This window comes from Chinchilla lanigera, unplaced genomic scaffold, assembly GCF_000276665.1.
Source record: "Chinchilla lanigera isolate Chin_1 unplaced genomic scaffold, ChiLan1.0 scaffold00044, whole genome shotgun sequence".
Taxonomy (NCBI): Eukaryota; Metazoa; Chordata; class Mammalia; order Rodentia; family Chinchillidae; genus Chinchilla; species Chinchilla lanigera.
The window spans coordinates 11,260,076-11,287,171 of NW_004955445.1; the positions used below are offsets into that span (position 1 = coordinate 11,260,076).

General features: G+C 52.8%; 1 protein-coding gene across 4 annotated transcripts in view; it reads right to left on the reverse strand.

Annotated features, from left to right (window-relative positions):
- Slc12a5 (solute carrier family 12 (potassium/chloride transporter), member 5) overlaps positions 1-27,096 on the reverse strand; it is a 38,159-nt gene that overhangs the window by 7,344 nt on the left and 3,719 nt on the right. For 2 of the 4 annotated variants that reach the window (XM_005392390.2, XM_005392389.2), the window contains exons 2-18: positions 17,399-17,493; positions 16,899-17,030; positions 16,406-16,552; positions 15,427-15,481; positions 14,824-14,954; positions 12,063-12,304; positions 11,151-11,362; positions 9,365-9,535; positions 8,973-9,071; positions 8,767-8,824; positions 6,453-6,627; positions 5,725-5,843; positions 5,318-5,416; positions 4,302-4,421; positions 3,852-3,956; positions 2,555-2,723; positions 573-768 (exon numbers count right to left, since the gene is read on the reverse strand). In XM_005392390.2, the coding sequence (XP_005392447.1) occupies positions 573-768; positions 2,555-2,723; positions 3,852-3,956; positions 4,302-4,421; positions 5,318-5,416; positions 5,725-5,843; positions 6,453-6,627; positions 8,767-8,824; positions 8,973-9,071; positions 9,365-9,535; positions 11,151-11,362; positions 12,063-12,304; positions 14,824-14,954; positions 15,427-15,481; positions 16,406-16,552; positions 16,899-17,030; positions 17,399-17,493 (2,325 nt within the window). Of the gene's footprint in view, positions 1-572; positions 769-2,554; positions 2,724-3,851; positions 3,957-4,301; positions 4,422-5,317; positions 5,417-5,724; positions 5,844-6,452; positions 6,628-8,766; positions 8,825-8,972; positions 9,072-9,364; positions 9,536-11,150; positions 11,363-12,062; positions 12,305-14,823; positions 14,955-15,426; positions 15,482-16,405; positions 16,553-16,898; positions 17,031-17,398; positions 17,494-18,778; positions 18,949-22,969; positions 23,165-27,096 lie in introns of those variants that run through there. The other 2 variants (XM_005392391.2, XM_005392392.2) reach the window with 2 other exon arrangements.

Genomic DNA, 27,096 nt, shown 5'->3' on the forward strand with positions numbered 1-27,096 from the left:
TCTTCGAGTTAACAGTGCAGCCTCAGGGCTGGTTCAAACCCAGCTTCCTAGCTGTGTGACTTGGGCTTAACTTCTCTGTGCTTAACTTCTCTGTGCTTAACTTCTCTGTGCCTCAGTCTCACACCAATAAAAGGGAGATAACAATAGTAGCCCTCATAGGACTGATGAAAGGAATAGACAAAGACTGAACTTGTCAGTTACACAGAGCACATTCTATAAATGTTAGTTTTGATATTGCTATTCCTGGCTATTACCACAGAGTCTGGTGCTCAGAGCGCGTGAGTCGTGAGCACACTGGCATCACCAGGAAGGACAGAGCAGAGACGCAGACCCAGCCACCATGACTTCAAGGCTGTGACTCTTCCCCCGTCTTGCCCTTTCTACCTCCCAGGTCCTGTGAGCCATGCAAGAGCCACGACTGTCCCATTCACGGCTCAGTCCCAGCACCTTGCACAGGGGCTGGCACATGGCCAGCTGTGAGCACATCCAATCCTCGTGTGTGCTATGCTCGGGAAAACCATGAGGCCCCACGAAGCCCGCTGCCACCCTCTCCGCACGCAGGCCGCAATTACCGATGAAGTTCCTCCAGGTCTGGTGATCTTCCTTCTGCCGCCAGTTGCGGGGCCAGCCGACAAGCACGGTGTTGTGCTGCAGGCCCCCGAGGCCTCCGGACTGAATCAGGTGGGACACTCCGTCGCGCAGGTTGGAGGAGATCACCACCTGGCAGAAGCCTTTCACCTTCTCTGCCTCCATCAGGCGCCGGATAGACTGGAGGCAGGGTGCGGGTAAGAACCAGACTCAGCCCTCCCTCCCTCCCATCTCCCCTCTGGCCATGCCCTGCCTGACAACTGCATCACCAGCCTGACACGCCTCTGCCTACGTACCTAACCCTGCCTCGTCCAACTCAAATGCTACCTTCTCCAGCACCCAGACCAGCGCTAAACTGGGCTTCTCTGCTTGGCCAATTTGTTTTAACGCTTTTAAGTAGCATAGTGATAAGCTTTTGGGGGGTATGGGGAATCTCAGAATCTCACTACTAATTCAGGCTGGCCTTGAACTCACTATGCAGCCCAAGCTGGCCTCAAATTTATGGCAAGCCTCCTGCCTCAGCCTTCTAAGTGCTGGGATTAGAAGTGTGCACCACCACACCGGGCTCTGACAAGCATTTTAAATGTACACTTAACCTTCACTGAAGGAAATGTTCTCATTATTCCTACGTTATCGATGAAGAAATTGAGGCTTAAGAAAATAGACCTGCTCAAGGATACACAGCTAGTGACGCTGTGGAGATACAAAGCCTAAGAATCTCACTCCAGCCACCACTACCCAACCACGGCCCTTATGTCAAACAGATAGAGGTTAATTTCCATCTCTGCCACCTCCTGGCCGTGACCTTGAGCAAGTCATCTAACCTCTGTGCCTATCTGTTAAACAGGGGTCATGACAGCCACCTCACTTAGGAGCAGGGAAGGTTAGAGCACACGGGGCATGTGCGGGCTGCTACACTGCCTAACATATGGCAAACGCAAACCCGTTGTGTTGTCCTGCTGTCTCTAACCCTAACCCAGCATCCAGCAGCAGCCACGGCGTTTGCAGCCTTCTGTGTAGATAGGTTTTATCTCCCCCACCGGCCTGTGGCCGCCTTGCAAGCTGGCATTTGCTCCTAAACATCTCCATCTGCCCTGTGCCTAGCCCAGTGCCTGGTCCACAGCACGTTCTCAGCCACTGCATGCAAAATTGTGCTGACGAGTCCAGGCCTCCAGCTCTGGGTCCTGACAGATTGGCGTGAGCGGCTCAGCGAGGCAGAAACAGCAACTGTCACAAGCCATTAGGGGAGCCCCTCCCCTGCCTCACCTCAGCTCCACCAGGCCCCTTTTTCTGTCTCCACTCCCGGCCACAGCCCTGAGAGGGGAAAGGCCTGGTTCGTAGGCCCCTTTGCCTTCCCCTACAGCCCATGAGTTCAGACTCTTCTTAGGCACTTAATGCAGGCGTGGGCTGCCCCAGCCCACACGAGCTCCGTGTGCTGCTTTGCGGGTGTAGACCAGGGATGGAGCCAAAAGCAGGTGACATACAGCCAGGGACCTGACTAGGCTTCCAGCCAGCTTTGTGACTTTCCACAAGCTGCTGTCCCTGTCTGCACCTCGGTTTCTTCCTCAGTCACCTGTGGGTGCTCACCCTGCCGACACCGCGCACTGTATATTGAAAGAGGCCATGAATGTGAAAACACTTTGAAATGTTTATACTTTGGCAAGAAGAAGTCTGGAGTGGGTGTCAAGCAGTCCTAATTTGAATCTCAGTTTTCTGTCCTTAGGTGACCTGACTTTTCTAGGCCTCAGTTTCCTTATCCATAAAATGGGCCCTTTGGCTCTGATGCTCTTTGGTTCTGTGGATCAAATTGTAAAGAACTCAGTCTCTGGGCCCTCAGGCTCCTGTTCTAAGAAAAAAGACAAACTGAGCCCCCCTTGACCCAAAGATATAAGGAAGGAGGGTACAGAGGGGCTGAGTCTGACTTCCTGAGGGTCCTGGCCGCCCCCACCCCCAATATTCTGCTCACCTCCTCTGCCCGCTGGGCCTGGGGGTGGTTGTCCAGAAAGGTGCCCTCGAGGACAGAGCCCACAATGGTCAGGCCCTTCCCTGCCTTGAGCTGGGAGGTCAGCGAGAGCAGCTGTGGGTGCACCACGTTCTGGTCCTGGTCCACACGCACCAGCACAAGCAGCTGGGGCCTGAAGAGAGTGCAGAGTCATGTGACCCATCTACCTCCTCCCCAACCAGCAAGCCCCCATCCACCCACCGTCACTCAGTCACTCACCTGGCCACTGTCCCCTGTACCCCACCACCTGCCCCACACATGTGGCTTAACATCCACCCAGCCACACAGCTCCTTGGACAACAAGGCCTTCATCCATCCCTCCGCATATCCATCTACCCACCCACCACCTCTCCGTGCACCTACGACACTCATCTGTCTGTCCATGCCCTGGTCCATTTTATTCTTCAGTCATCTGCTCGCACCCATATTAATTTACATACATGTGCCTTACTCACTCCATTACCCACACATTCACCTACCTGCTGTCCATCCCACATCCATCTATTCAGCCACTACCCTCCTATACAGAGATACACTTACACCCGACCATCTAGTTATCCATTCTCCTTCTTCACGTAGCCACCTTAATTCATTCACCCAGCCCACCCTCCAAGCACCTACTCTGGGCTAGACTCTGCTGATCATCTGAGAGTTCACAGACAAGCCCTGCAAAGCTCTGGTGTCTGGAAGCCCTGGTTTAGTCCACATCAACAAGGACAAGGCAACAGTTCCTAGCACAGTTCCGAGCTGCAGCCTTACTCCTGCAAAGTGGGGCTTGGGGGGATGGGTAAGGGTTGGGCAGGCAGGGCCGCCAGCTAGAAGGCACTGAGGCTGAGAGGCGGGAGGGGAGGATCCTGACCCCACTGCCTCCTGCGACTCCTGAGACCTTCTTTGGCTCCTGACTTCACAGGAATAAAATCTAGAGATTCTCAAAGTGAGAGAGTAAACCCTGCAAGATACGATGTTTATCTGGCTCTGCGTGCCATCACCACAGAACTGTGACCTCACTACATCCCCAGAGCCTGGGAGGCGGCTTGCCACACAGCATGCGTTCCCAAGGTTTTTGAATCAACACATAAGTAGATGGTCAGGTGGACGGCACGGTGGACAGGCTTTGGAGAACACATGTCCAAGGCTCACCCCAGGCAAGGCCAGGTTTGTCGGGTGCCTTTCAGCAAAGTGAAGCAAGTGAATGAATCTGGCCCCTGCTCCTTTCCTGTCCCCACCCTGAGCCCCTTGCACCTGTGCCCTCGTCACTCACCTCCAGTTCTTGGTGTGCGGGGGCCCTTCCTCTAGGCGCAAGAGGGCGTAGCGGGCAGCGCTGAGAGACAGGCCTCGGATCCCATCACCCCACTCCTTCTCTGCCCTGGGGGCCAGGAAGGGGACCGCATGAGGCCAGAGAGTGACGGAGAGAACCATCCACACAGAACTGGCTGCCGCAGGGCACAGCCATCTATCTCAGGCTCAGAAACAATAGGCCTGTCACTCCTGCCACCTGGCTCAATCAAGCCTGGGCGGTTTCCTTGGAAACTTACTTCTGAATCTATTCGCTTGCCTTTTCTGTCCATTTCTCAAAGCCTCAGTCCCCGTCTGCCAATCCCACCCTGCATCACCCTTCCCTCCACCCCAGCCCTGTCCTCCCCGCTCCCCGCCTCATCCCCACGCCCACCGCTGCTCCTGCCCCTCGGCCCTCCCCATTGCCCGCACTCACCCACGGTACTCGATGTACTTGTAGATGAGGCCAGCAATCAGCATGGCCACCAGCGCATAATACCAGGAGCAGATGAACATGAGGGCCAGGCACAGGCTCATGCCCAGGAAGGAGAGGGTCCTGAACAATGGAGAGAGACCCAGCCTCTCAGCCCTGGCAAGGGTGTCCCTGCAGCTGGGGCTTCCAGCAAGAGGTGGGACAGGGCCTGAGCCAAACCTGGGCAACCACAGCGAGGTCTAAGGGTGCTCACACTACTGGCACCACAAGCACCGTGGGGTTCAGAGGACTTGTGGATGAATGAGCAACCAGGCAGGCCACCATGCCCCGCCCACCCCCGGAAGCACAACCCCTCCCTGCCCCTGTGCCTTTGAGCCTGCCGGACAGTCCTAGTCAGATGGTTCTAGGCATGGGTCTCTAGAGAGGTTAGGAGCAGAAGGTCCAGGTAGAGACCCTCAGCAAAGCAGGTGCTAGTCCCATCACACCATCATCCTCCCGGGTGGCCTTGGGCCAGTCCCTTTCTCTGTTTGAGCTCATAGTATTCTTGCAGCTCCACAGTGGAGGAACCGCAACCTCCTTGGAATGACCATCTTCCTGCACCAGCACTAGGATGCTTCCCAGAGCCCGGGAGAAGGGTGCAGCTCCCACGCCCATATCACAGTTGTGGAAACTAAGTGCTGAGAAGCTACGTCATCAGCCCAAGGTCTGACAGTCAGGAAGTGCAGTCATATTTTTCATTCAGGTGGGGCTGACTCTAACCTCCATGCTATATTGTAAGAGGCTGAGTACAGCACAGGGGTTACAGTGGGCTGTTTCAAGTTGTGTTACATTATTAGTTGTGGCTATATGGATACCTTCTCCAGGACTTTGCTCATACTAGTTGAGCTACGCAGCTAGATAAATTGTGGTGTCTTCTTTAAGTGTGGGGTCTTTAAACCCGGAGGGAATGGGCTAGGAGTGGGGGCCGGGCAGAAGTGAGTAGTGGGTTAGTGGTGTGGGTGGCAGGACGGAGCACCCACCAATGATAATAGCGAAAGCGTGGCCTCCAGTTGGGTGTCCTCAGCAGCGTCTGCACTGCACAGGCCAGGTTCACAAACATGTAGCACATCAGGAAGAACCTAGAACGCAGAAAGACCCCCAAAAGAAACAGAGGCTAAAGGGATGCAGGAACAGAAACAAGACAAGGGAAAAGAAAGGGGGAAATCACGCTGGGGTGCTTAGGAAGGGGTTCAAAGGCCAAGTCCGCTACAATACATCCAGACATATATGGGGGTGAATCTATATAACAGAGGACGGGCTTCTCTGGCCACTGAGAAACTTCTTGGAGTTGTTAAAGTGTTGGGGTGGGTTGTCAGGGTCACAGATGGAGGACCCAGGGGGAGAAGCACATGGAGCTGGTGGGGAGGGCACAAAGCCAGACACGCACATGGAAAGGATGGGGGCCACCTCGTCGAGGGAGGCGATGAGGATGCCGATCTCGCAGATGCCAGCGGTCAGCAGCAGTGCCCAGGTTGGTTCTCCATTGGCTTTGCCATGGCCAAAGACCTGGGGACAGAGCAACCATAATAGGGGATGGAGACTTTAAGGACTTCTTGTCTCTCTTCCCCAGGCTTGGAAACCAGTGGAGTAAAGGCAGGAATCCTACAACCAGGGAAGGGGTAGAGAGAGGAGTCTGTATTCTCATCCTCTAGGAAACCCAAGGGAACAGCAGGCTTTTGCCCCCTGATATTGGCACCCAAGTGCCATGAAATTCAAACGACCTCTGAAGGGAAAAGATGCTCCAGGGGAGCAGATGAGAGAGGAGCCATCAGGAGGCCAGCAAGCGGCCTCGACTGCGTGCTCCATAAATCTTTGTTTCAAGCATCATGGAAAGAACCACCCTCTTCCTATGCTCCAACTCCACTTCTAAGTCCCTGACCAAGCACTGGGGCCAGAAGAAGGACACTTTCGTTTTTTCCCTGAGAGCAGAAAATGCCTGAAGAGAGGGACTGACCATCAGCCAAATCCCAAGTAAAGTCCACCCATTCCTCTCAGTGCAGCGCTGGGCAGAAGTGCCCAGGAGGCAGCGCAGGGCTGACAGTGGCTCTCGTTCACTGTGGGCAGGGGCCTGGCCAGCTGAGCTACTGGGTGAGGCACTATCCTGCCCCCACTGACCTGCAGGAAGGGCACTATGCCATCCCGGGAGATGGCCTGCAGCAGGCGCGGGGCCCCCGTGAGGCTCTGCAGCCCAGCCCCACAGGTGGAAAAGAAGGATCCGATGACAATGACCCAGGGGGATGGCCAGGCCAGCGTGCCCACCACCAGGTTGCCATTCACAGCTTCGCCAAACCTGGAGTACAGCAATAAGGAGACAGGAGAGGCTGGGTGAGCGTTGTTACCTGGATTTCCAGGGCGGGCCTCCCCACACCAACTGCAGGAGTAACTGTGCTGACCACAGGGTTGGGCTCTGTAGGGGTCAAAGAGAGATGCGCTCCAAATATCCTGGGCGCTCCCTGCCTGTGTGACCTTGAGCAAGTCATTGAACCTCTCTGAGCCTCAGTTTCCTTAGCTGGAAAACAAGACTTACTACAAGCCTATCTCATACAATTGCTCTGGGGAGGGAGGAAAAGGAGGTTCAACATATAACAAGATTAGTACCATACCCAGAACATGGTATCAATGTGATTCTGGTAAATGGCCAAGTGTTACTATAACATTATCCTGAGACTATTCGGATCTGTGTCTCCATGTGGAAAATGGGGCTCTGGCTTCATAATGTAGTGATGTCATAGAACCAAAAAAGAAAAAAGAAAAAAAAAAGAATTTTCTAACAACACTGTCTCAGAAAGAAGCTGGACACAGTGGATCACATATACTATAGTCCCAGCTACTTAGGAGGCTGAGTCAGGAGGACTGCCTGAGCCCAGGAGTTTGAGAACAGCCTGAGGAGCAAAGTGAGACTGAGTCTCAAAAAAAATTAAAAGAAAAAAAAAAAGAAAAGAAGGAAGGAAGGGAGGGAAGCAGGGAGGGAGGGGGAGGAAGGGAGGGAGAAAGGGAGGGGAAAAATGGAAGATGCTACCTCAGTAGATGAAGCACTCTGTGCCAGGAGATGTGCTCAAAGGGACCCTTGGTGAAAGACTACAAAAATCCAAGGAAGAACTGCAGTGCATGATCTGCAGTGCAATCATATGCGAGGTCTGTGATTAAATGAAGTAGAAGTCAAACCGCCCTAGAACTAACAGGTGTGATATATGTACACCGTCCACTTGACCGGGTCATTACCCTATTTAAAACCTTTCGGGGTTTCCTCCATTTAAATAATAATACCAAACTAAAGTTGCAGTATCACCTGCATCCTGGTTCCAGCCTAGGTCTCCAGCCTCACACTCCCCATATATTACCTTACCCAGGCCAGAGATGCTCTGGAAAGTGATTCTGTGATGAGACCCCCTCCCTTCCCCTGCTCCTAGCGAGCACACTCGCCCTGCGGAAGGAAGGGCTTTAGGGCACTGAACTGTTTATAGCCACGTCCATGCACACAAGCACACATACATGCAGAAATACACTTCACTGTCCCCATTGCCTGGAAGACCCTTTCCCATCCTAGATGCCTAATCTCTGCTCAACACTGAAAATGGAAAGGATGAACAAGATACAACTTTCCCTCGGCTTGCAGAGGGGTTGGTTCCAGGACCCCCGCTCCAGTGGATACCAAGTCTGTGATGCTCAGATGTCTTATGTAAGGTGGTATATTTGCACATAACCTATGCAGATTCTCGCATGTCCTTTAAATCATCTTGGGATTACTTACAGTATCTAACATAATGTAAGTGCACTGGAAATAGATGTTCTGCTATATCGTTTAGGGAATAATGGCCAAGAGGAAAGTCTGTACCTGTGCCTTACAGATGTAGTTATCTTTTCAAATATTTTCGATTCATGGCTGGTAGAAGCCCAACCTTAAGATGCATAAGACACTTCCAACCCCACTTCCCCTGGAAAGCCTTTCGCAGTCTCCTGAGCGCTGGACTGCTGTCCTCTGTGAGCTCCCAGAGCCCCTGTATTCTTATTTATGGCCACTCTTCCTGCTCTGCATTTAATGTATTCTAGCAAGTGTGATCACTCTCCCCAAAGAACTCCTTCAGGACAAAAACTGTGTGTCATATCTTTGCTCCCCCTACAGCCCTAGATAGTGACCAATATATAAACATCCAGTCAATGATAACGAATTAATAAGATTTTAAACAGAAGAAAAGGAAAGTATCATTATCCTAAAGGAAATGAGACATCATTCAAGCTTCCTTACCTGGAATAACATGAGAAAGATAAAATATAATAATAAGGTGAGTTTGCAAGCAACCGTAGTGACTTCCCTCCCACAAGCCCCTTGAACTGGGCCCAGCACCCCTGCCAGGTCTGTTTCCCAGGACCGAGCTTCGTGTGCCCACCCCTCCTCCAGAACAGGGTCAACCCCAGTTCTCTGACTTACTTGTCCCGTAGGACGACCCCTTCAATGCAGGCCCCGAACAGAACAACAGAACTGATATCTGCAGCACAGGATGAAGGAGAAACTCCAAAGTACAGCACCACCCCCTGCAACTTCTCCTGAACCAGAGAGGTCAGGCAGCAACCTCGGCTGCACCCCCTCCCGCGCCCCCCGATCCAGGGGGCTCCCAGCCCAGCAGCGCAGGATACACACAGCAGAGGTGGTGGCAATAGCCAGGATGGTGCCAGTGGGGATGGACTTCTGAGCGTCCCGCAGGTCTCCAGAGCGGTTAGAGCCGGCCATGATCCCTGTGGAAAGAGGAGCAGCTCAGACAGGAGCCACACCCCAGGAGACCAGACCAAGAGAGACAGAGGACAGCTCTCCGAGCCAGAGAGCCTGGGACCTAGTCCTGGCATACTGACTCATGTAAGATCTCAGGCATGTTCCAGCCTTCATTTCCTCATCTTTCCAATGGGGACTGAACTCTTGGCTCCAGCTTACTTGAGGGGGTTATTAGTTTAAGAATTCCCAACCTCGTCACTGTCTCTCTCCTGCCCACCCAGTCCCCGGCAGAGTCCTCCCTCTCTGAGCTCCCCTTCACCTGTGACTGAGGGGAAGTAGATGCCAACCAGCAAGGTAAAGTAGGAGGTCATATCGCTGAAGACGTAGGGGTGGTCCATGTCAATGGGGGTGCCATCCGGCAGGCCCACTGAGGGCATCCCGCGTCTCTCCACAATCACCCCCTTGGTCAGGTAGGAGCTCCACAGGTTCTCTGCGGGGAGACAGAATGCTCAAGAGGAAGGCCGGCAGTCAGAGGACCCGCGCTCTGGGGCCAGGAGGTGGGGTGGGCAAAAAAGTAACAGTGAAGGTCCATCTCAGCTCACTCCCTGTGGCTGTATTTTATTCCCACCAACATTTCTTAAGCTCCTGGTTTGGGCCAGAGAATTCACAGATAAACCCAACCCAGTGCTTGCCCTCAAACAGTTTAATCTAGCGAGGTAGACACATAAAGCCCTACCTCAGAATGATTGAGTGTATCCCAAATTTATCTTATCATTCCCTCCAACCTTTTCCGCATCTCTTATCTCAGTAATAGCACCCCCACCCACTCAGATACCTTGGCATCGTTCTCAACTGCTTCTACCCCTTTTCCCACCACAAAACATCTCCAGCTTCTGCCCATGACCTCTCCTTAACAGTTCAAGGATGTCCCTTCTCTCCATTCCAGTGTGGCTCCCCCTTGGCACTGGTGACCTGTGGGGCTAGATGGTTCTCTGCTATGGAAGGCCGTCTCATAGCACTGTGGTGTAGATAGACTATTCAACAGCATCTTGGCCTCTTCCCACTAAAGGCAGTAGCAGCCCTCCAGTTTTGACAAGCAGAACTGAACAGACATGGCCAAATACCTCCCAGGAGGTAAAACAGCCCCGAATAAAAACCTCTGTTCCATTTCCACTGACATCTCTCCACCACTCTAGTTAAGGAAACTCTCATCTCTTTTCTGGGCTCATTGCATCAGCCTCGTCCTGGACTCCAACTGCCTCAGAATGCAGCCTAAACTCTTCAACGTGCCCTCCCAGGCCTGCCACAATCCGGCTCATGCCAGGCTCTCCAACATCCTTTCTTGCCCTCCTTCCTTTGCACTTTACCCCCCAATCATCCCAAATTACTTATGGTTGGGAGGACACAATATGCTGCTCTCTGCCTGCATGCGTTAAACCAGCTGTACTTTGATTTATGGTTCCCTTATTTCCCGATATAACTGACAATCTTATTTGTCCTTCAAAAATCTCTTCAAGTGAGTACAGGAATTCTAGTCTTGTCACCTGATACACAAAAGCACTGACTCCCCTGAGAGTTCTCTGTTCAATGAGTACACATCTACTTGTGTCATAATTTATTTGCTAATACATCCGTCTCTGTCACTAGACTCCTTGAGGCCAAGGACTTTGACTTGTTTTATTATGTGTTCCTACTACTTATCAGAGTGCTAGGTACTTAGTAGTTGTTTAGTGAATATTTGTTAAATTGGTGACTTTCTTTCCTACTAGTAATGAAATATTCTCTCCCTTTTTCTTTTTTCTTTTCTTTTTTGTTTTTATTTAAGACAGGCTCTAGCTACATAGCCCAGGCTGGCCTTGCAGCGATCCTCTTGCCTCTGCCGCCTGAGTGCTAGGATTACAGGCGTGCACCACCATACCTGGTTCTCCTCCTTTTAAATCTCTACCCCTCCATGATGCCCAGGACAGAACATGGCCCAAAGTAGATGATCAATTAAAGCTGATTGAATTTAACTGCTGTCCCAAGGAAGGCCTCATAGTTCTAACCACTTAACCTACAATCCCTGTGGCTCTCCCTGGATACCATCCCTCTTTCCTCCCCCAGACCTTTGATGAGGCCACTGGCAGCACCAGGAATGCCCTGGATTTCCGTGACATTGTTTCTGGTGAAGTACTCATCGCAGGTAGCATTGAGAAGGCGGGAGGAGCAGAAAAGGCCCCAGAGCCGCGTGGTCACTGTCTCATTTCCTTCCCAAGCCAACTTGGCACAGACATCAAAGCCATGACGAGAGAGTGTGCGGTTCCCCAAGAGGCAGATCCTAGGGAGAAAAACAAGCAAGGAAGATGGGGAGGGACGTGACCTTGCCCTGGAGTCAAAACAAAAAACCTCTGGGGGACATCTAAAAACACAGATACCCGGGACCCACATCCAGAGATTCTGTTTTAATTTGGATGGAGTCCAGAAAAGATCCTCAAACGATTCTGACTGACGTGGCGCCAAGGTGGAGAACCATCACATTAGCAAGATATTCTTTCAGCACCATGGACAACGGCCTCAGGTGCTGTTCTCAGGGCCCATGAACCAACCGGGATCTGAGCCCTGAACTCTCTCTTCTGTTTTTTCCCATACCACAGAAGTTTTCCAAAACTAAGTTTGCCCCATTCCAGGAGATGGACCCATCAGGAAATTTTCCCCTACCACAGTGTTTATCCCTTCTGAAGTCATTTCCATTAATTCTTCTTTTTTTCCATTAAGTTCTTAAGGCCACCCCCCTAGCAAGCCATTGACTCTCACAAGGAAAATTGTTCCTGCCTCCACAAAAGCTAGCCCATCCTGAAGAAATTTCCCCAAAACCAGGAGAGATTTTTTTCCCTCCCAAGGCAGGTGGATCCCATAACCCACATCACTCAGATTCTGAGAAGTGGGGAGAGGGCGCTTGCCGAGACTGGTGTACAGACCCTGAAATGGAGCCAGGAGAGGAGAGGAGAACGCCTTAGCCTCGCAGAGGCAGCACTCACGGGAAGTTGGGTGGGTCAAAGGCAGACTTGATGACCCCAGCATAGATGGCCAGGATGGAGAGGATGACACAACCCAGGAAGACCAGGGCAAACTTGTTGACATACTTGACACCCACAAATACCACTGTGGCCATACAGGTGAGCACACAGGTGCCGTACACACGCATGTTGTTCAACATGGCCGCCGCTTCCCCGCTGGCATCTTCCGCCTTGAAGATGGCCATAGCTGGGAAGAGATAAGCCTGCAGGAAACGGGCAAGAAGGTCAGGCAAGTGACCCGATAAGGACCAGCTGAGAATCACCCCAGGGACATGACTTAAAGTTTGGGTTGGGCTTCAGGGAGAAAGGGTACCTGTCACAGCACGCCACATAGTGTAATATGGGAAGTGACACCCCGTAACAGGGGAGTAGCCACGTAAGGCACGGCCTGTCCTGTAAGGACTACGATGAAATATTTCAACAACAGCAGTGCAAAGATGTTGGGAGCAACTGTTTATTTGTATTATTTTGTTATTAATGGTTATTTATTGTTCTATTATTTCTAATACAGGGAAAGAAGTTACATGTTCATTACTAGAGGTTGGGTAAAGAAATTATGATATTCACACACAAACTATGAAGCTGTCAAAGGTGGCACAAGACTAGGATGTAAAAAAAAAAAAAAGACTGGGATGTGTCTTAATGGTAGACTCGGTACTTAGCATGCACACAGATGTGGGTTCAATTCCCAGCATCAGAAAGAAAGAGAGACAGAGAGACAGAGAGAGAGAGAGACAGAGAGAGAGAGAGACAGAGAGAGAGAGAGAGAGAAAGAAAGAAGGAAAGAAAGAAAAAGAAAACAAGCAAGCAAGCTACTTAGGTGGACATAATAAAGTTCTTTTAAAATGTTTTATTTTCTCATTTTTATAAATTCAGCTCCAAAAATATTTATACATGTGTGTATTGTGTCTGTGTGTTTGCAGGGACCCTGAAATACTAACAGTGCTTTTTCCTGAATAATTGAACAGTGGATAATATTTATTTTTTGCACATCTGTATTTCCTAAAATTCTATACTAAAAAAAATAAACTTTCATACTAAATATTGTTTATGTTGATATAAAAGTTATTTTCACTTATAAATGATATTCATGAAGAGAATTTTCAGTTATTTAGGGGAATGTTTATGGCATGAAGTTATACTTTGAACCTTTCTGTTTTGTTTTGTTTTCTGGTAGTGGGAATCGAACTCACAACCTCACACTTGCCAGGCAGGTGCTGTGCCGCTGAGCTAAATCCCCAGCCCCCATGAAGTTATACTTTACAAAGACAGAATACCATATCACATAGAAAAAAAAATAGAAGGAAATACACAAAATGCGCGATGGTGATTTTCTTTGGGTGATCTTTTTTTCCCTTACATTTTTTCTTTATATTGATATTTTTCCAACTTTATGCAGTGGTATAACTGCTATTTATTTATTTATTCATTTATGGTGCTGGATACCAAACTCGGGGCCTTGTGCCTGCTAAGCCAGTGTTCTATCACTCAGCTACACGCACAGCCCAGAATTTCTTTTATAACACATTTTAAAATGTTTAATTTCTTAAAAGTCGCAGGGTCCTATGATTCTTTGCTCTCCATTTGTTCCCTCAGGCCTTTGACTCTTCACCCTTGGTTCCTTCTGTCTTGCCCTAAAACCAGGAGTTACCACACAACTTCCATCTACTTCTCCAAGGCAGTGTGGTGCTCAAGCACAGGCTTTGGCATCAGAAAGACACAGGTTCATATCCTTCCTCATGTTCCTTAAATTCTGTAAGACTTGTTTTACTCATCTGTAAAATGGCTACCTTCTAACTCATGAAAGAGTTATCTGGTTAAAACTTCCAGAGGGCTTGCAGGGGGCAAGGGGTTAGGACATGTCACCTCCACTTGCTATGAACCAGGGAACCCTCACCAGCATCCACCCCACAGAAAAAAGCAGAAGGAAAACCGGGTGTGGTGGCGCACGCCTGTAATCCCAGCACTCGGGAGGCTGAGGCAGGAGGATCACTGCGAGCTCAAAACCAGCCTGGGCTACAAAGTGAGCTCAAGGCTAGCCTGAACTGCATAGCAAGACCTTGTCTCAAAAAGAGAGAAAGAAAAAGAAAAAAAAGAACTTAGATAAAAGCAGGAAGAGCAGAGACCTAAGTCAGCATCTCTGTCCTTGCACCACAGCCCATTGGTCACTACTGCTACCAGATCTCTCTGCACAGGTCCCTCACATGATTCTTCTTGTTTGTGGTCCTGCAGCTGTCAGTCCTCTACAGTTAACATGCTCAGAGTACCTAGCACAGCCCCTTTGTGTGGCAGGGATCACAAAACGGCAACTACTGTGTGGTATCACCATTGTTTCTACCAATATTTTAACCCGTGTCAAGCCACCTTCTGCCACCTCCTGGACAGCTGAGTGACCGTCAGCAAACTGTCCCACCTCTCTGAGCTTGTCATTTGTAAAACGGGCATCATAATACTCAAACCTTGGAAGGATTCAAGATAATGACTGTAAAGCACTTGGAACTATGCTGAGAGCTCAGTGGGTGCCTGATAGACGACAGCTGTTTGTGTTACATAATTATTGTATCTTGTCTCCCCAACTAGACTGGGAACTCTTTCAAGACAGAACCACATCTGACTTCTCTTTGGCCTTCCTGAGTGGCCTGACCTACAGGAGGTGGCCAGAGAGTGCTGGTTAATTGGCTGGCAGCCTGGGACCCCACACCTCCTCCTTAGCCCCTCTCACCAGCAGGATTTCGATGGTGCCCAGGATGTACATGGCCCCAGCAAAGGTGGTACCCAGGTAGAAGCAGAGGCCCACGGCGCCCCCAAACTCTGGGCCCAGAGACCTGGAAATCATGTAGTAGGAGCCACCAGCTGCAGAGAAAGCCTAGTATCAGCAAGAGGGACGTGGGACACTGGGCTGCTCTAGGGGGTGATGCGGGGCTCAGTGACAGGGGACAAAGAGGGCTGCTCTGGGCTTCAGGCTGCGGACCCCGGACAGGAGACTGTGGGGGGACCCAGCCAACCTCTCTGCATGGATTTTGCAGTGCTAATAACCATGGTGCTAATGACCCCTATAAAGAGGTCATGGTCAGAAAATAGAAGGGTGGAGAGGAGGGTCTCAGGCTGAGGGGGGAGGGCTGCCATTGCCCTCTTCAACACCAGCAACCCCCTCCCTCCCCCACCCCAACGAGCCCCTCCTACCAACCCATAAACAGTCACAACCCCGTCCCCTGCTCTACGATATTGCTTCTCTTGGGTCTTGATGACGCTCAAAGCCCAGGGCACTGTCCCTTCTTCCAACCATCAGGCCTCCTCCTCCTCCCCAGAGACCCCGGTCACGTACCAGGGACAACACCATTGGTTGCAATTGCACTCATGGAAATGGCGGTGAGCATCGTCTGTGAGGAAAGAGATGGTCAGAACGGCAGCTGCTGGGGGCCACAGCGGCCTGGGCGGAGGCCAAGCCGGATACCCCACAAACACTAGCCAAACCCACAAGTTCTTTTATGCTGAGCTTCTTCCTGGGCCTTTTCCAACTGTGACTCATGCCAAGTTCTTCTTCTCACGAAAACCTCTTGTTCACCGTGCGAATGGAAGGGGCAGAAGCTACAGCACTAGAGAGCTCTGGAAACCCCAGCGTGGCCTGTGACCAACGGCGTGACCTGAGGCTTCATTTCTCTAGTTCCCGTCTCCTCATCTACAGAATAGCAGCACAGCTTGGGCGCTGGCTGCCTCACATGCAGAGCTGTCTCAAGGTTGTGTGTGAGGACACCTAAATGTGTCAAGAATGCGGTGTATGGTGAATATTTGATATTTTCAAGAGGATGAGAAGGATCCAGTCACAGTGTTATTTGTGGGCCTACTGAAAGGTAACTATTATGTGATTAGAGGCGAATTGTATTTGTTTCTCTGCACATATCATTTTCATCAATGAATCTGTATTACTTGTGTGATTACACACACATACAGACCCAGGTGAAACCTGGTTAGTAGCCATCAGAACCAAGCCTCTGAGAGGCAGGCAAGGCTCGTCGGGCCTAATTTACTCTCAAAGATCATGAGCAGTGGTTCCCATAAAAAGCTTAAGGCCAGGCATGGTGGCACACGCCTGTAATCCTAGCACTTGGGAGGCTGAGGCAGGAGGATTGTTGCAAGTTCGAGACCAGTCTGGGCTACAAAGTGAGTTTAAGGCCAACCTGAACTGCATAGCGAGACCCTGTCTCCAAAAAAAAAAAAAAAAGCTTAGGTCTCATGCTTTCCCCCTCCCACCTCCCACCCCAGGGGTGGGAGCCCCAGCTGTTGCGGGGGTGGGGGTCACTCACACAGGAGCAGCAGATGAAGACCATGCAGAAGGACTCCATGATGCCTGCAATGCCCACCACCCAAGTGAGCCGCAGGAAGAGGATGACACCAAAGATGTTCTGCAGGCATGGCAGGTACACACCCATGAAGGTGCCCATGCGTGGGGCCTGCCAGGGAAGCCAGCGTCAGTCTCCGAAGTCCCTGCTCATTACCAACACCCCAGCCCACTCCTCCTCCACGCTCTTCCCTCCGCTCCCCTTCCTCACCCCTTCCTCCCTCTTCCCTCTGGTTTTTATACCTTTTCCCTCCTCTCCTCCAGGCCCCAGTTCCCGGCCTTCTGCCTCCACCATCCATCTTTCAAGCCATCTCCTCCCTCCCCCTGCCGCTCCATCCTTCATCTCTCATCCTTCCCCTCCCGCAGCCCCCATACCCCACCCCTTTGCCTCTGTCATTTATCCTCCATTTGAACATCTCCCATCTTCCCTCCCCCATCCCCTCTCCCCAAGGCCCCACCTGCACCGGCTTCTTTTTTCCACCCTCATTGTTTTCTGCCTCTTCGTGCTCCCTACTTCCCTGGGGCAGGTTGGTGTAGTTGGCCAGGCCACTGAGCAGGGAGGACACCATGGGGCTGGTGTCCATCTCCTCCTACAGAGCAAGGACGGCAGTGTGTTAGGAAGCTGGCGGTCCCAGAGAGTGGGTGGGGTGAGCTGCATGGTAGAGGGCAGAGGGTGAGGTGAGGGCAAGGAGGGTAAACCCACTGAGGTTAGAAGATGGGAAAGGAAGAGGAATGGGCGGGGGAACAGGAAAGAGGAAATGCTGAGAGAAGGAGAGGGGAGCAGGCAGTAGAGGGAGTAAAAGCCAGAGAGGAAGACGGAGGGTTGGGGGAGGCCCAAGGAAGGAGGTGAACACAGGGAGGATGGAGAGAAGGATGCTGTTCCCCAGGGAAGGAGGGAGCAGCTGATGAAGTGGGATGATCAGCTGTGAGTGGGGCTCCAGCAGCCCCAAAAGCCCACCTCAAAGAGGGCCATGTTCTTGCCATCGTACTCCTTTCCCTTCTCTGTGTCCGTGCTGTTGATGAAGGGACTGCTTTCCTTGGGGTTGCCATCACCTGAGAAGGCAAAGGAGTCAGGGGTCTGGCACAAACTATTCATCCTTCATCCACTCTGGCTCACGGCTGTGCAGCCACTTTAACTCTCCGAGCCTCAGTTTGCACACTAGGAAAGATGGGGTTTATACTGCCTTCTTTGCAAGATTTTAGCAGACAGCATGTGCAGAGAGCCCAGCACACTGCTTGGCCTGTACTGCATATTTAACGGACGTGTGAGTGCTCCTGGCTCTGAAGGGCATCCTATTTCATCCACCAGGGCAGCCCAACACTCTCCAGGGTGCCACCACTGAACACAACTAGGTCCATCCTGGCGTTGCAGGGTGGACACACGTTCTTTCTGGAGGAGAAAGACAGAGAACACTGCAGCCTGAGACCGCCTGAGGATACCCCACCACTCAGAAAAGGGCCCCTTGTGGCATATCCTGTGCCTCTCATTCACCTCAATCAATTCAATGTCTACCAAGTGCCAATACTGGCATGAGCAGAGGAAGAGCAAAGCACAGAATAAGACACCACTCCTGCCCTTAAGGCCAGAGGAGGAGACAAGGCAGCAACCAGTAATTTCCAAACCAGATGGGGAGAGTCTAGCAGAGGAGATGAATACAGGAGGGCACTCAGCCCAGCCCAGGAGGTCACAGAAGGCTTCCCAGAGGAAGTGACGTGTCAGCTGAGAACTGAAGGATGAGTAAGAGCTAGACTGGGAGGGAGGCAGGGCGGGTGTTCCAGGCAGACAGAACAGCAGAACAGCGTGTTCGATGGCCCGGAGGTGAGAGCACACAGAGCGGGTTAGAGAAGCCCAAGTCTGATACAGCTGGAGTCTGAGGAAAGGATACACCAGGAGGCCGAAAAATGAGTTGTGGTGTGGGAGAAGATGAACCTTGGAAGGTAAGTGTGGACTGAGCCCTTCAACAACTAGCACGGCATCTTAAAAGTCTGGACCTCATCCAGAGGGCAATGGACAGTCATTGAAGTTTCAGGCAAAGAAATGCCATGAGCAGACTTGTGTTTTAGAACAATCACTCTGGCAGGGAATACAAAAACTAGAAACTTTTGATAATGCAGGGGAGGGCAGATAATTACCCAGACCCGGGCAATTACAGGCACATTTCCATGCCAGACATTTGGGGAGGAGGGCAAGAATCTAGCATAATGCTTGGAGTTTCTAGCATGGGTGAATGTGCAGGTGATGGTACTTCTTAATAAATTTGGACAGTAGGTTAGCAGGAGTCTGGGGGTAGGACACATATGGTATTCAGTTAAGGATGAGGCACTGTAAGATACTCACAGAGATACATCCAGAAGCCACCTGGACATATGGATCAGGACCGAGGCTGGGCACAAGTAAGGGGGAATCCCATGTACACGTGTGCGGTAAGTGTGTCAAGCCATGTGTCTCCATGAGATCACTCAAAGAGAAAGCCTCCAGGCATCAAGGGAAGGGTCCTTTCAGAAAGACATAAAAGGCCTCCATGGAGACCCAGCTGTGGTGGCACAGAGCTGTAATCCCAGCACTTGGGAGGCTGAGGCAGGAAGACCACAAGTTCAAGGCCAGCCTGGGCCGCTCAGCAAGATACTGTCAGACACACACAAAAAGGAGGCCTCCATAGGCACATTCCCTTGTCTTCAGCCACCAGCCTTCCTCAGTCCCAAGGCTGAATCCCAGCAGCAGTCATCTCTATGGACCCTAGAGAGGCTCCCCATTGCCCAAATCCCAAGTGAGGGGGCCTTCATCTCCTGGAAGTCCTCTCTCCTACCGCCTCCCATCCAAATCTGCTGCACCCTCCTTCTCCCTACCTTCTGGGAAATGCCTTCAGCCACCCAGCCAAGGCCCATCTCCAGAGCATGACCTGTCCCTGTTTTAAATGCAATCCCATCCTACAAACTGAGGCAAGGGGAAGTAATGCCTAAAATCCACCACCACCCACTGTCCTGCCACCACCTCAACCTCAAATGTGAGTTCCTGGGAATAAAAGACCCATCCTTCCCATGGGAGACCAGCATATAATAGATGTTCAGGAAAGTCTTCTGAAATAAATTCCCGAGGGTTTCCCTTTCTGACCCCAGGGTTTTAAAACAGCTGTGCAGGGCCAGAGACCAGGAAAATAAAGTGAGGTGAGAACATCCTACCTTCTCTTTTAAAATGTTGAAAAGATACTTCGGGTTCTCATCACTGCTGTAAGGACTATGGAGGTTGACCAGACATAGTAGTTAAGGAAAAGCGCAAGAGTAAGGGAGATCTAGGTTCCAGTCCCAGCTGCGTCTTCCCCTTGAACAAATCAGTTTCGAAGCTTGTCTTCTCCTTTGCCACGGGATGCTAATCATGCTTAACTTACAGTGGTTGTGGGAATAATGTATATTCTGGAATATGTATATTGTGGAATAATGTATATTGTGAGCCAGGCACACAAGTGTAGATTGCTGCTGCCATTACAGTTATGATGATTAGCATACCCGGTGCCCACCCAGCTCAGGCTGCTCATGCCACACCCCTCCCTCAGCTGCAAGATTTAGGCGCTGCTCCGGCCGCTCTAGGGCTGGGTGTCTGTCCCAGAAGCGTCCCTGTTAGCACAGGACCACCAGACAGGAGAGCCCACTTGCTCTGCCTTCTTGCCCCCTCCTAAGTGCCTCCTCCTTTGCAGGGGCAAGTAGTGTGCAGGGGACAGGAAGGGGGCCATCGGCCCGAGACCCCGAGTAACTAGGCAGCCCTGCGCCGGTCTCCATGGTGACCGCACGGGCCTTGAGCGCTGCGCCGAGCCCAGCCGAGCCAAGCCGGCCACGCGCCCGCAGTCGCTTATGTAACGCGGCGCGCGGCTCGCAGGCAGACTACAGGCCGGATCCCGGCCAGAAGATGAGGGGAGGAGAGGGGGCGGCTCGGGAGGCTTGTCGTGGGTCCCGCCTTTCCACCCGCCGCCTAGGCGGGACGCCAGGCTCCTGGCCTTGACAGCCAAGGGTCGATTTCATCCCCTCCCTGGAGCGAGGGGAACACTAGTTAAGGGGGATGGGAAGGGAGCTTCTGAGTTCTCAAAGGAACAGGACAGCTAAGGCGAAACTCGTCCTGATTCCCCAGAGCCAGGAGTCGGGGTAATGGGAGAGCGCCGAGCCGCGCGGGCCGAGAGAGGCAGGGCCAGACCGAGGCTGAGCCCTCCCCGCCCCCGCCCCCGCCCCCTGGGAGCTCTCAGCCCGAATCGGCTTTCAATTAAGCTGCGGCGGCCAGAGCTCCCGGGGAGGAAACAGGCTAGCGGCGCGGGCTAAGGAGCCTCCCCTGAGGCTTTGGCCTGGGCCTGGGGGAATCCCTAGGTCAGCTTGGGAAGGGAGAGGGGGCGTCAGACTCCCCGAGAAAAGGAGATCTGCACGCCAGGAATAACATCTTGGGGTTCTTCTTTAGTCCAGAGGAGCCCTCTTATCGAGCCACCTCCTGGAGGTCAGAATCCAAATCTTTTCCTACAGCCCCCAAGAATCTAGAGTTAGAGATGCGAGGGGCTCTCTATCCCTCTTTCCTCGAGCCGAGAAAGTCCTTCTCATCTTCTAGCACCTCCTCCATGTGCCCCCGGGAGGCCTTCTCCCTCTGGGACCCAGAAGACCTGACCGGAGGCTTGGTATCTCTAGTCCCAGGTCCTGGACCCCATATATAGAAAGACGGTCTCCAGAGGGGCCTGTTACACTCAGTGTCTAGAAATTATTGGGGAGGAGTAAGAATCGAAGAGTTCCTAGTTCAACTACTGTTTCAAACATGCAGATGTCTCTTTAATAGCCCTCCAGAGACCCCGTGGAAAGCCGCAGGCCCAGTGAAGTGTTAGTAGAGAAAGTGGATTCTGGGTGTTTGGACCATACCCTCTCCGGAAGAACAGAGAGATTACTTCTCAGGCTGAGCCCCTGTCTTGGTGTAGAGGTATCTAAAGGACAGAAGGGAATCCCAGATGGAAATACCCCCTCCCTAATTTACTCCTTGGGCACTGCATTGCCTGGCACTGCCGCAGGCTCAACTTTGCCAAACCCCCTCCCTGTGCAGCCAAAGCACGTGGTGGAGGGGGCAGCTGCCCTATGAGGTGACCCAGGGTCACTGGAGGGATGGATGAGCTGGCCAGCCAATAGTTCTGGCTCCTGTATACCACTCAGTCCCAGAGACGAATGGAGAGGAGAAGGTCTCAGTCAAAGGACTGATTGGGGATCCTGGTGTCCCCAGCCTCCCCTGCGGCCACCTGCCCCTGACTGGGATCCAGGATTGAGGACCTCAGAACCAAAGCTTCCAGTGTCTGGAAGACTCTCCTCTTTCCGCCCCTGTGGCCGTTTGGTCATACTCCAGAGGGGTCTGCGGGAGTCTCAGCCCAGAGGGTCAAGCAATGCCCAGGGGAGCGTTTGAAGGCACTGAGCGCAGACAGCAGGCGCGGGAGGCGCGCTAGTGCGCCAGGGACGCGGCACCGCTGGAGGATGGGGGGTGGGGGCGGCTGACATCCGTGATGGATGGCTGAGACCGCTGGGGGGCGGCGGGGGGCCTGGGAGCCGGAGGGGGTGGCTGGCCCCAAGACCTTGGAGCAGGGAAACCGCGGAGGAGGGCGGGGGAGAGCGGGAGCAGCAAAAGGACTTGCTCTGAGCCCCTCGGCTCCTGGAGAGTCTCCGCACCCACCGCAGCGCGTCCGCAGTGCCCGCCCCGAGGCGCCGGGAATTCAGTCGCTGGGACCCCATTTCTGAGGCCTCACTAGGAAAGCTAGCAGAGCTAACTAGGAAGATCCCCCCCTGCCCCGCCCTGGAAACCACACTATCGCCTAGAGGGCCAAGAGGAGGGGGGAAGAGGGAAGAAAGGAGGGTGATCTTGCTTCCCGTCCTGACTAGGAGCCCACGGGAAAGATAAAGGGAGAGGGCGATCCTACAAAGTAGAGCTGAAAAATCTATGAAGGAGGTAGTTTCAGTCTGAGGTCGAACCTCGGGAAGCCTTGGGGGAGGGGGCCTGGACTGCACCAAGGGGTCACCGCAGTTCAGATGAGGGCTGTCATAATGCCCCCTACACCTTGTAGCCACCTGTCCCTCCCACCTTGCAGCTGGAAGTCTCAAAACAAGGGACTGCAGTAGACTGCGCCTCCCGGTACCGCCGGTCCCCGCTCTGCGCTAGGACTCCCGGGTCCCCTCTCGGTGGAAGAAGCCCTCCTCCCGCCCGTCGAGCTGCACGTCAGCCCGTGCTAGCTCTTGCATCCCCTTCCCACCGCTTCCGCGGCACAGCTAACTCAAGTCTGCCCCCCAGGCCGCGGGGGAACGACAACCCCTCGGCCTCGGTTCTGCCTGCGGGCGCGGCGCATTCCAGCACCTCGGACAGCGCCTGGCGCATTCCAATGGAGCGGGGCTCCAGGCCGCCTCCGGCGTCCACCACCCGGGTCAGTCCTAGGTTCTTCTCTGAAGGCGGCGGCCCCGGTTCTGCCTCTGACCCCAGAGACGACTCTCTCCTCGCCGCCCCCTCCCCCGCCGCCCCCGGACCACTGCTTACCAGGGTTGGCTCCCCCATCGCCGTCCTCGCAGTCCGTCAGGTTGTTGAGCATGGTGGCGGCGCCGGGCCGGGCTCGGGATGACTGCGCCGCTTCGCCCGCGCCCCTCTGCCCGCCTTCGCCGCTCTCTCGTTTGCTCGAGCTCTCGATCGTTCTCCGCTCCACAGAGGAAGAAGCTGCAGTGCCCGCCCGCCCGCCCGGCGCACACACACTCGCACACGGACACACGCTCACACCCGCGCGCGCCCCCTCTCAGCAGCGGCGCTGCTCACCTCATCCCGTATGCAGGAGGCGTGAGCCACTGGCGGGGTTTTTGGGGGGGAGAGCTGGAGGGAGGGAGGAGAGGGGATGAGGGGCGGGCAGAGCACGCCTGGTGGCCCCCTCACAGGAAAACTGGGGGCTTGCGCGGGTGGGATGAAGGGGGTGATGTGGGGGACTGGGCCCTCGCCTCCCTTGAGCAGACGCAGCCCCCACCACCACCACTCTCCGGCGCAGGCGGGGCCGGCACGTGGGCAGGTGCCATCCCGCGCCCTAAAAATAACGGCAAGGAACTAGGTCGCGGCCGCGGGGAGGCGGCCCCGCAGCGGCTGCCTGACTGGGGGTCTGGGGTGACCCCCAAAGGGAAGATGAGGGGGGCTAAGGCGGAGCGGGGGGGAAGGGCGCCATGGAATATGGGGGAGCCCTCTGCAAAGCTAGAGAGCCAGCCCAAAGCCAGCCCTGAGCGGAGGAGAACCAGACCTTTTCCCATATCTTTGCTCAAGAGGTTGGAACTGAAGGCATGTAGAGCCCAGGGCCTGAGAGTGAAGCTCGGTACCACTCCCCGAGGGTCTCAGGTCACTGGGCTGACCGTCAGGCCCATTCTGTCCTGAAACGGGTGGAGTGGAACCTGAGGAGTTACAGCGAACTCTCATTATGCTAGACCGTCAGGAGTCTCAGCACCCCACCCCAAAGACAAGTCCCTGGAGTCCACAGACAGGGACTTTCCGACATAGAATGACCCATGGATGAGATGCGGTAAGAAGGAGAGGAGGCAGCAGTGAGGTTTCAGGGAGCGCTGACTTTCCACTGGGGATGGTGCAGCCTCTAGGGAGGGCAGGCTGGCCCGAGGCTGGTCAGGGACAGGGTGGGGGAGGGGGAAATGAGGCCGCCCATCGGCTGGGGAGCAGATTTTCTCCTGGGGCGGGAGTGTCTAATCCCCTAATCCAGGATTGCTTTCTGAGGCTTCCAGAGCTGACATGCTCTCTGCGTTCCTGCCCCCTCTGCTGACACCAGCCCCTCAGAAGCTTGATTATACTGGGACACCTCAGCACCCCTAGAATCCAGGCTAGCGCCAGAGCAGGGGACATTTCAGGAAGTGGCATCAGAGGCTTGGACTCTTTGAATCTCTGGAAAACCTAAACATTGGAGGGTAGACGTCAATTAGGGGGAAATGTCCTCAGAGTCATCCTAGCTCCCAGTGCTAGTCCTCTAAATTCCAGGAGAGTTACAGGCTGGAGAGGGATCTGTTGTTTTATCTAATCTGAGCTTTCATTTTACAGATGAAAAACTAAAGACTGGAGGGAAAAATGACTGCATATGGACACAGTGCCAGGGACCTGCAGAACCCAGTCTAGAATTCAGTTCTCTTTACTCCAATGTAGCACTCTCCTCAACAGGACAGCTTTTTAAACTAGTTTTGCCTCCAGTACAAGAAACAAGGATACAGTCATATTCTTGGCTAAAAGAAAGAAAAAGGATTGGGTCTGAAATGGGCTTTCTCCTTTTTATGCTCATGTTTTCAAGGTGCAAGGGTGGAGCAACCACTCAGCTTGGATTTGAAGGGTAATCCAGAAAACCTTCAAGAGTTCTAAAGAGCCACCCGTAGCTGTGGAAACCCTGTCTTAAAACATGGGTTTCAGGACCATGGACAGTACCCACCACGCGGATTTCCCCTTGTACAGATTTGTGCCGGCCTGATGGATCAACCATGGAGTCTTTGGCAGCTGACTCAGAGGTATTTTTGAGGGATCCACAAAAGTATCATAAATCCGGGTGTGGTGGTGCATGCCTGTAATCGCAGCACTCGAGAGGCTGAGGCAGAAGGATCGTTGCAAGTTCGAGACCAGCCTGGGCTACAAAGTGAGCTCAAGGCCAGCCTGAACTCCACAGCGAGACCCTGTCTCAAAAAGACCAAAAAATAAATAAATAAATAAATAAATAAAAGTATTAGTCATTTGGTTAGGTGGACTCCCAACTGACCCTTTGGACAGAGATCTATTCAGACAAGGTGTGAGCAATGGTATTCTTGACTCCCAGAGAGAAAATAATCCCACCCTCAAAAAGTAGAGTTTATTCTGCTTGATAAAATGGGTTAAAATGATAGCTGGTAGGAAGGCCACTTTTCAAGAATTTATCACCACTCCACCATGCACATACACCACCACCATCACCACCACCACCACCACCACCACTATAGGTTCCTACTACTCTGTAGAGATGTGTAACACAGTAAAACATGCAAAGTGTGTTTGAGAGTGCTTTTCTCATCTAAAGTTTATCAGCAACCCTAAGTCTAGGTTGTTCCCCTGGGGGGTATTTCTGTTCATTGTGACCCAGAGCTAGTGTAATTTTGACCACTCAGGGAATGAGCTCAACCATGGGGAAACCTATATCTCTGGGGATATGGGTGAAGCAAGAGTGATTCCTCTTCCCCTGGCTCTCCTATCTGTCCACCTTTACCAGAGTTCTGACCTTGAGAGTCACCTGTGATAGTAGAGATGATGGTTCTGTACTCTGCCCTAGAATCTTGTGGACTCTGGGCAAAACCAAGCTCCTCTCTTTTTTTTTTTTTTTTTCAGTACCGGGAATCAAACTCATGACCTCACACTTGCCAGGCAGGTGCTGTGTTGCTGAATTAAGTCCCCAGCCCCTGCAACCTCCTCTCTATCTGGGCTTCAGTATACCCCATTTAAAAAATGAAAACATTGAGCTACATAACCCTATTTCTTCTTGGTCCCTATTATTCTCATATTAAAGCCACAGAATGCTTCCTGAGAAGCCCAGACTAAGTTAGGAGACAGTTCCAAGAGGACACTTCAGCCCTTCAATTACTTCTCACCTCAAGGAGAATGGGCTCTGCTCTGGCCTCAGGCCAACCCTCTGACATGCGGCTTTGAGAAAGCCCACTGAAAGCACCTCCCACGCTGCCACTGGGCTGTAAGAGGTGGCCCTCAGCCCTGAGTTCCAGGGACCCAGCTGCTTGCTCAGCACCCCTTCCCCACCCCGAGCCCTAGGAAGATATAATGCTAGAGGATCATGAAATCAACACAAGATGCAGGGCTGGGCAGGGTCCTATTTTTGAACTCTGAGTTTCTAAAACTCATACCCCCTCCCACCTTGTGTTCCTAAGAGAGAAAAAAGCTCAGAGAAGCTGCCTCCAGGGTATCAGGATTTGAGAACTGAAAGAGACTTTATAAAAATTTTTCCCACTCATCACTTATGGCAAAATTAGAGTCTAGAAATGGAAATAGAATAGAAAGAATCTTCTTCCTGGGATGAACTTGTGACACTGAGGAGTAGAACCCACTCCTCGACTTCTATCCCAGGCCTCCATCCACTGAACCAGGACAGGGGGCTTTCTGAAAGAATCTGGATCCACGTGACTGATCCTTCTTCCCCAGGAAGGAGGCACAATGTTTACCCTTATGGCTCAACCCCTTTGCATCCTTATCTCCATGGCTTTACCCCCACAACCTGCCCATCTTCCCTCAGCTACGGCCTCACAGAGCCACGGCCCCGAGTCCTCTCCCTCACTCTTCTCCCCTACCCACACATCCCACTCTCCAGACCCAAAACCCTCGCCGTGGACTGATAAGTCCAGCACGCAGCACACCCCACACACACAGGGCTCGCCGCAGAGCACGTCAACCACCACTGTCTCCGTGGCAACCGGGGGCTTAATTAACAAGCTGCAGCCCTGTCACCATGGCAACTGCACCCCAACAGCACCCCATTTCCCTGCAGACTCAGCCCATTTTCCCTCTTTCCCAATCCGGACCCCTTCTCACTGCACCCGCCCCCACCCCCACCCCACCTGGAGAGCTGAGGCCTGCAGATCGCTCTGGTTCATTGAGAAGAGAGGAAAGGAGAG